General features: G+C 44.7%; 1 protein-coding gene across 1 annotated transcript; it reads right to left on the bottom strand.

The window, feature by feature from the left end:
- Window positions 1-4,130: 4,130 nt before the first annotated feature.
- On the bottom strand, window positions 4,131-8,359 carry Pin4 (peptidylprolyl cis/trans isomerase, NIMA-interacting 4). Its single transcript, XM_038316431.2, has 4 exons — window positions 8,228-8,359; window positions 6,099-6,172; window positions 4,989-5,108; window positions 4,131-4,335 (listed from the first exon to the last, which is right to left on the bottom strand). The coding sequence occupies exons 1-4, from the start codon at window positions 8,268-8,270 to the stop codon at window positions 4,177-4,179; spliced, it is 396 nt and encodes a 131-aa protein (XP_038172359.1). The 5' UTR covers window positions 8,271-8,359; the 3' UTR covers window positions 4,131-4,176.
- Between the last annotated feature and the right edge of the window lie 894 nt (window positions 8,360-9,253).

The raw sequence follows: 9,253 nt of genomic DNA, 5'->3' as shown, positions 1-9,253 counted from the left end.
AAAAAACAAAGTCTTAATTAAATGTATCCACCATGCTGTGTTTAAATCTGTCAACCTTCAATTTTGTTTTTCGAGTCAGGGTCTCTCTGTGTAGCCCTGGCTGTCTCGGAACTTGTTATATAGACCAGGCTGACCTTAAACTCATAGAGATCATCCTACCTTTGGTTCCCAAATGCTGAGGTTAAAGGAATGAGCTACCATACCCAGCCTTAAACTCCTCAAATGTTTCCTTCATCAACTCCTTCAGAATTATAATTACCAGTCAATGGCTAACTTCCCAAAGAGATACTTGGGGTTAGAGGCCCATTCCTCCCAGCTTACTCCCAGGCTAGCTTTAATTGCTCCGCAAGCCATAGAATCTAGTTTTGCTGATTCACTTTTCCTGTTCTCTGACTTTCCTTTGGGGATGACATCCACCCATCAGGGATTCACAATATACTGAGTAAACCAATGTCCTGAGGAAAAGACCAGGTACTATAAAGGTTTTCAGAGTTTCTTTTCATTATTCGTTGTTATAAACATGTATGTGAGATTATTAACCCTTGGGGGTGAGGAGTGGACTGGAGATGGCCTTGCTTATTCTAAGCAAGTGCTCTGCTACTGAGCTACATGAAAGTGGTTTAAGGTAGTAGTATCATATGTGAAACTACTTCCATAAGTACTTTCTTTGCATCTTAGCTGAGCTCTGATTTGTGTGTTGAGACAGAGCAATGCTATTATTATACTCCAAGTTGGCCTAGAACTTGCTATGCAGTTCTAGATTGGCCTTATTCAAAAGCTCCCAAGCTAAGCCCCAAGAGTCTGGGACTACAAGCACATAGTACCATGCCTGTCTTACTTTGAACACTGTTCTGTCATAGTGGCATGTCTGCTAAATGGCAGGAATTCAGAACTCTGATTGGTGGTGGTACACACCTTTGATCTCAGCACTCGGGAGGCAGAGGCAGGCGGATTTCTGTGAGTTCAAGGCCAGCCTGGTCTACGGAGCAAGTTCCAGGACAGGTTCCAAAGCCACAGAAAGAAACCCTGTCTCAATAAAACAAACAAAAAAATCAGTTGGTAAATTTTTAGTTCTAAAGCAATATGGCATTTTATTCATGACACATTTTTATATGTCATTAATACAGCAGTTAAAAAAATTTAAATATTGACATAATGGACTACTGAGATGGTTCCATGGGTAAAGGCACTTGCTGCCAAGCCTGAAGACCTAAGTTTGATCCCCAGGACCCATATGAGAGAAAGAGAACCAGATGAGTAAGTTGTCCTCTGACCTCCACATACTTGCTATGGCACATATAAAATATAAATACACCAACAATAAATAAATAACTTAACTATGCCGGGCGGTGGTGGCGCACGCCTTTAATCCCAGCACTCAGGGGCAGAGGCAGGCGGATCTCTGTGAGTTCAAGGACAGTCTTGGCTACAAGAGCTAGTTCCAGGACAGGCTCCAAAACTACAGAGAAACCCTGTCTTGAAAAACCAAAAAACAAACAAACAAACAAACTATATATATACCATTGAGGGTGGGGAGATAGCTCAGTCAGTGAAGTTCTTGCTATACAAGCATGAAGACTAAGTTCATTCCCCAGAACCTGGTGTGGTGACAAGAGTTTACAATCCCAGGGTTGGGAAGATAAAGAAAAGAGGATCCCTGGCTGACCAGCCAGCCGAGCTGAACTGGTGAGCTCCAAGCCAGTAAGAGACGACTCCGTCTCAAAACAAATAAAGCCCACTAAGGTGGACAGCTCCTGAAGAAGATCTAACCTCCACGTGCACATACACACATGACACAGAACATTCTCTCACACACAATCTTTACATAACAGAATATTAGCCATGGAAAGAATCCTAATGCAATCCATATGTGTTAGCTAAGAGTTTCTTTTGCTGTGGGAAAACACCATGTTCAAAAGCAACTTGGGAAAGAAAGGGTTTATTTCATCTTACAGCTGTCAGGTTCCACTCCTTCACTGAGGGAAGTCAGGACAGGAACTCAAGGCTCTTGGCTACAATTGAATTGAACTCAGCACCTTAGTAGCAAGCCATGGATGAATACTGCTTATTGGCTTGCTTTTCATGGTTTGCTCAGTTTGTTTTCTTTTTTCTTATGGCATTGGTGTTTTGCCTGCATGTATGAGGAGGCCAGATCCCCTGTAACTGGAGTTAAGAGTTGTGAGCTTCCATGTGTGTGCTAGGAATTGAACCCAGGTCCTCTGGAAGAACAGTCAGTGCTCTCTCTTAACTGCTGAGCTGTCAGGGTCCAGACCCCTTAGTTTGCTTTCTTATATGATCCAGGACCACCTGTCCAGACTGCCTACAGTAGTAGGCACATCAGTCATCAAGAAGTGTCCCACGGACTTGCCTACAAAGCAATCCGACAAAACAAACCAACAAAACCCAACCAGGACAGCATGCAAGGAGCATGAAGGAAGTGCTTTTATGCTGACTCCTGTTCATTTAGCCAGCAACTGGAGAATATCTGCATAGTCTAGTATAGAAAACTTCATAGGAGAGCCAAGTATCTTTTCCCTAATTTTAAATTATACCATTTAGTGTGTGTGTGTGTGTGTGTGTGTGCGTGCGCATGCGCCCCATCCCTCCTCCTGTGCTTCAGCATGCATGTGGAGGTCAGAGGATGTGCTGGCTAGTTTTATGTCCAATTCACACAAGCTAGAGTCATTGGGAAGAGGGAACTTCAGGTGAGAAAATACCACCACTAGTTCAGACTGTGGGCAAGCCTGTGTGCATTTTTCATTGATGACTGACATGAGATGACCTGATTCATTGTGGGTGATGCCACCCCTATGCTGGTGGTCCTGTGTTCTATAAGAAAGCAGGCTGGGGGGGCGGGGGGCTGGAGAGATGGCTCAGTGGTTAAGAGCACTGGTTGCTCTTCCAGAGGTGCTGAGTTCAATTCAATTCCCAGCATCCACATGGTGGCTCACACCCATCTGTAATGAGATCTGGTGCCCTCTTCTGGCCAGTAGGCATACATGCAGAGGAACACTGTATACATAATAAACAAATTAAAAAAAAAAGAAGAAAGCAGGCTGGGAAAGCAATGAGGAGCAAGCCAGCGACTAGCACTTCTCCATAGTTTCTACCTCAGTTTCTGCCTCCAGCTTCCTGCCCTGATGTTCAAGGATGGACTGTGTGGCATGGAAGCGTAACCAAAAGAAACCCTTTCCTCCATGAGCTTATGCTCATGGTGTTTTGTCACAGCAACGGAAACCCTAAGGCAGAGGACAAGTTATGGTTACCAGTTCTCTTCTACCATGTGGGTCTCGGGGACTGAACTCAGGCTATCTGACTTGGTAGTAGGTACCTTAACCTGCTAGCCATCTGGCAGGCCCCCAAGTACCTCCTTTGACAGACATTTATTTGAAGAAAAAGTTGAGAAGCAGGAGGCACGGCTCAGGAAAGTGCTGCACTTGCGGAGGACCAGTTTGCTTCCTGTTCCCATGTCAGGTGGCTTACAACCACCTGCACACCAAGCTCCAGGGGATCTGATGCCCGCTTTTGTCCTGCACGGGCACTCACACACATATGCACACTCACACACAGACACCTAAATCATAAAAATAATCTTTTTTTTTTTTTTTTGGTTTTTTGAGACAGGGTTTCTCTGAAGCTTTTTTAGAGCCTGTCCTGGAACTAGCTCTTGTAGACCAGGCTGGCCTCGAACTCACAGAGATCCGCCTGCCTCTGCCTCCCGAGTGCTGGGATTAAAGGCGTGCGCCACCACCGCCCAGCTATAAAAATAATCTTAAGGAGAAAGTTGACATTGGATGGCTGCTTGGCTGCCATGTACTATATTAAGACAATGGAGCTAGTGACACCTGTCCTGGCAGATCAGTTAAATAACTTGAATTATACTTTTCATGTGCTAATTCACCTACTAGGTGCCCAAGGTTTTCAGGGGCCTAAGATTTGACTCCTCTGAAGATGGTTTCAGAGTTAATTTATGGAACACATTGATGGTCAAAGTTAGTCTGGGGAAAATGGGAACTCAAGTTAAAGGAGCACGAGTCATCACTGAGTACTGATAAGTGAAAGTGACTGCAGAACATACTGGTACCCACCTGAACAAATGCACATCGACAGTTCACAGGACATGAGGATTATTTCATAATACCACACAAAAACATTTATTCAGTCTTTCATGTGCTTTTATTTTCTTCCTTCAACCATAATAATATGATATCCAAATTTTGTCTTAACCGGTGGGTCTGTATACACAGGCTTATCCATCCCACTTACAGGCAAGGCAAATGCTGCTTCTTGAAACGGTCCTACCATGGACCCTCTGGTCATCCAACCCAGGTCACCCTGAAAAATACAAAAGCATATGGTATCAAGTGGCCTTAAAAAGAGAATAGTTCTATTGCAGCTTCAGAGAGTTCCCAGTATGAATACAATGGCTCACTGGGTTGTATTTATTCATCTGGGCTATGCAGGAGCTGTCTCACCAGGGACAAATGGGAGCAAGAAGTCCAAGACTGGATTGGGGGGACACGTGCTCACGATACTGCTGTATTCTGAAGTGGTCTGTGAAAGGTAGGTCACGCCTACATTTAGACATAGGTGACTCTGTGTCCTTGGTGCTTGGTTTCATAAGGACAAGTCTCACATAGCAGATTCCCTTCCCCATCTCTCCTTCTACACAGATGATTCTTATGCACCTTCTCAGAAGTTAGAATTGGTGGGATCAAGCTTGGGGCTTCACACACGCCACACAAATGCTCTACTATGTAGCTACATCCTTAGTCCCACAAGCTAGACATTTCTACTTTTCTCAAAACAAAGATATGGCTACATTAATGATAGAACATAGCAACTAATCCCTGCTTTTGTATTTCCTTTGTGGAGGAAACTTTTATTTTATTTTTTTGCAATGTGGTGGCTCAAACTCAAGGTTTTCTGCATGCTACCTTACTGCCCTAGTATGACAACACAACACTCAAATGGCAAGTGCAACATACCCCTTGCCTGGCTTTATCTTCACTGTACTGTGCAGCCACTTCATTGAATCTCATTCCAGACTTTAACTTTTCCATGGCTTCCATGATTTTGCCATGTTTTTCACATAAAATATGTCTGACCTACAAGGGAAAAGCATGTCGAGTTTAGTGTTTTGGAGAGGAAACTGATTCTTCTTGGTGCAAGAGTCACATCTGAATTATCCCAGGTAACTACAAAACAACACATTAACTCAAATCACTGAACATCCTACAAGTTGTTTTATTAACATGGTTGAATTTGTAGGCAGAGGCAATGAAATCTATTTTTTTAAACCTCCTGCATCCTGACCCAAACATGAAACTTGTTACATAGCTCTAGTAGTAGAGGAGTTCTGTCTGCAGACATTCCTCTGGGATTGGGTGGTTAAGGGCTTCAAGGAATGATTTGCTGACTTATCTCCACCCACATTTGCATGGTCAAGGTAACAAATTTGTGTCCAAGTGTGTGTGGAGGCCAGAAGATAACCTAGGGTGCCACCCAGTCCCTTTTTGTCTTTTGAGATAAGGCCTTTCACTGGATTGGAACGCACCATTAGGCTAGGCTGGTTACCTAGCCAGTGCTGGAATTTTAAATGTATGCCATTATGCCCAGCTTTTTATATGGGTTCTGGGGAATCAAACACAGGTCCTTTTCAAGGTACTTTACTGACTGAGCTAGCACCCCCAGTCCCTAAGTTAACACACTTTAAAGAACAGTACTAAAAGTGTGAAAATTCTACCTTTTAAAAGTGAGACTGAGTTGGGCAGTAGTGCACGCCTTTAATCCCAGCACTTGGGAAGCAGAGGCAGGCGGATCTCTGTGAGTCTGAGACCAGACTGGTCTACAGAGCTAGTTCCAGGACAGCTAGGGCTGATACACAGAGAAACCTTGTTTTGAAAAACAAAACAAAAAACCAGAAACAAAAAAAAAAGTGAGACTGGTCTTTGGCTTCCAGTTTTATATCTTCTTTCCTTTACCCTTAAGTTAAGCCTCTTACATATGAATAAGTAACTCACAGTCTTTTCTATGCATCCACACAGCTAGCCACCTTAATACTTAGCATGGAAAGAGGGGGATGGGAGATAACTCACCTTTACTGCATTGCCACCACCTTTAGGGCCCTGAGCTTTCTTGTCAGCACTGTCACTCCCAGAAGCGGTACCTCCTTTAGAAAAAAAGAGGACAGGTACTCATTTCAAATGTACTTTGACATTTTAGATGCGTCCAACTCATAATACAAGGTGATCTTTCCATTACATCCCCAAGCTCCGAAAGGCTACATGGTGAGTCACACAATCAAGTTACCTTCCTTGTGACTCATCTCTAATAACAGGAAATGCGCCCTACAAAACACTTCACAGAAAACAAAGAGATGAATGTGGGCATGATGAATGAGCTCTAGAAGCCTGTTCCAAATCCTCCGGACCCCATCCCAAATCTTGCCCTCCAACGGCAGAACACTAAGCACTGCCATTATATAAAATTACATAATCTCTACATCTTTTGTGCCAGTGTTTGACACTTGCAATTCTAACACCCAAACTCTCCAAGAATAAAGATACTACAAAGAATGTATTTATGCCCAAATTTAGGCAGTCTACCACAATGCCTCTCTGATGGCCTCCTGGCAAGTTTTTGCTATTCAAGTTATCAAGCATTAGAAGCACATCTTACTACTGTTAAGTTTTATGTCAGAAAGGATTGGTAGGTATAATGAAAAAAGATTTTCTTTTTCAAAAAAAATAAATTAAAAAACATGAGCTATATATATATTTTTTAAAAAAGGCAGCACACTGTTAGAGGCCAAGATGTCTAAGAACTACCCCCCTGGATTAAGTATTCAGTTGAACAAATGCTTCCTAAATAATTCCTGAATTCCAGGTTTTGAGGGGTACAAGGTGAACAGGGTTCATGGCTGCCACCAAGGAACCCACATTCCAGTGAGAAAGACAGATCACTTCCCGAGAATCCAGTAGGTGAAAACTTATGGAAGGGGAATTTGGAAACGGACAGATATTTCAGTTGGCCAGGGAATGTGTGATGGATGAGCAGGAGCTAACCAGCTGAAGGACAACCAAAGAGGATCTCCAAAATGGGGGAAACGCCTTTCTCCTCGTCCTTCACTCCCCACGTATCCTTCTAGTTTCACAATTATTTTGGCTTTTGTTTTGATACAGGTGCTCTATGTACTCCAGATGACCTCAAACTCAGATCCCCCTGCCCTGTGCTGTGGCACAGGTTTGTGGCACCTCACCCATTCTCATATTTCTTTCTTTAAAAACAGCTTGGTTTCTGGGGCCTCCGGGCCATCGCTCTAAGCACTCCCTTTATTGTTTCTTCTCTGGGTTCCCACAACCAAAGAGTTCGGGCCACCTCTATCTCTTCCAAGAACTACTGAAATGACCTCTTTAATGGGCTTCCTGGTCCTTCACGACCTTTACTAACATCATACACAGCACCCCCAATGATTTAGTCTTCTGCTTTGATCTCCCCACTCGATAATCTGTCTTGAAGTTTTACTTCAGCAGTGCTATGCTACACAAACTGTGCTGTTTCCCATCGGTGCTTTTGGGGCTGGACTCTCTGGGTCGGGTATGATTTACCCTACTGCGGCTGCTTTATCTTGGCCTGCCTGAAGTAGCTCCCGGTTATTTCCCTTCTTCCCACCTTCTACAATATCCCTATCGCTCAGTACTGAAATTCAGTACAGTACTTTATGGCTACTATCTTCCTCCCTACTTCCAGGGATGACGAAGAATAAGAGTTGTATCTTATTTTTCTAGCTTGAAAGCACAGCGGTGTCCAACACTCGTCTTCAAGAAACCTCAGTGGGGGTCAGGAGAGGGCACGTCATAATTTAGTTGTTAAAGAGACCCGTATGGACCACAGTGTGGGCCTCCTTTTATTGCTGACGTTTAATCGGATCAAATTTTAGTGATAATAAACTCTTAAAATAGCAGTTCCAGGACGCGAGGAACCATCCCCACCAGCTATTAGCCGCCACGATGGTCCCTGCACTGAAACCCCGTGTTCCCTGAACCACAGCGCCCCTCGCGCACTTATATTTTCTGATTTACCGGAAGAACCCCAAACAAACCATAGCGGCTCTGTGGGGCTCCTAGTCACTTGCTGCCAGGTTTATGACCCCCATAGCTGCCGGACACACTCCCGCCCTTCTCCTCACCCACCCCACGCTCTCTGATTGTCTCGGCCGCTCTACCTTTCCCCCCTTTTCCAGAACCACTTTTCCCCTTCGGCGGCATCTCTTAGGCTTGCGGTTGAACTCTCAACTCTTCCGGTGCTAAGAAAAAGGCCCCTTCAGGCCCCTAGAGTATGTCCTAAACAATGCCTGAAAGCAGCTTCACAATCAACCATTTCTGCCGCGGTTCCGGAGGCAGGCATAGCTTGGGGCAGACCCAGTCCTTTGGCTCCTTGACCAACGGGGTTGGCGACGTTCAACCAATAAGGAGCTGAAGCCCTGCGGAGAGGCGGAGACGAAGCGTGAGCTAGGCAAAAAAGCCCCGCCTCGGTGCTCGTCATTATTTTTCTACGCCCTCGTTTACACCCGCTCGAAGAGCGCTCTCGTCCTCACCCACGCTTTCTCTGCGCGTGCGCAGTGCGAGCCTTAGGCTACTGCGGTTCTTAGGCGTGGGCTCTTAGTAATGCCTTAGGGACGCCAAACAAAGGGAAAAGGGAGAAGTGAGGTGCTGGCCCCTTTCTCCAGTCCTCTCTCCGACACAGGCCTATATTCCCTAATGGCTCCTCGTTTTTATTATAGTTATAATAATTATTATTATTTGCAGCAATAGTAGTTGACAGGGTATAAAAGGCAAAATTTTTTAAGCCTATATCATTCCATTGCCTGTGGCATAAGTTATTATGAAAGCTGGGCAGGGTGGTACACACATCTAATCCTAGCACTAGAGAGATTGAGGCAAAAAGATCAAAAGTTTGAGGTCTGCCTGGGCTACAGAGCCAGAATCTGTCAAAAAGCAAAACAAAACAAAACGGGGGAGGGAGATCAAACCAGGCTCTCGAGATGGCGCTCAGTAAAGTGCCTGCCATGAAAGCATGAGAACCTGAGTTTGATCCCCAGAACCAAGGTAAAATGGACATGGTGGTATGTGCTCATAATCCCCATGCTGGGGAGACGGGTACAGGAAGGCCACTAGTCCATCTGAAACAGTGACTCCCAGGTCCCAGTGAGAGACAGGATTTCAGAAGAGTGGGGGACTCTTGAGGAATG

Source organism: Arvicola amphibius, chromosome X (assembly GCF_903992535.2).
Source record: "Arvicola amphibius chromosome X, mArvAmp1.2, whole genome shotgun sequence".
Classification (NCBI taxonomy): Eukaryota; Metazoa; Chordata; class Mammalia; order Rodentia; family Cricetidae; genus Arvicola; species Arvicola amphibius.
This window is presented reverse-complemented; position numbering and strand designations above follow the sequence as displayed.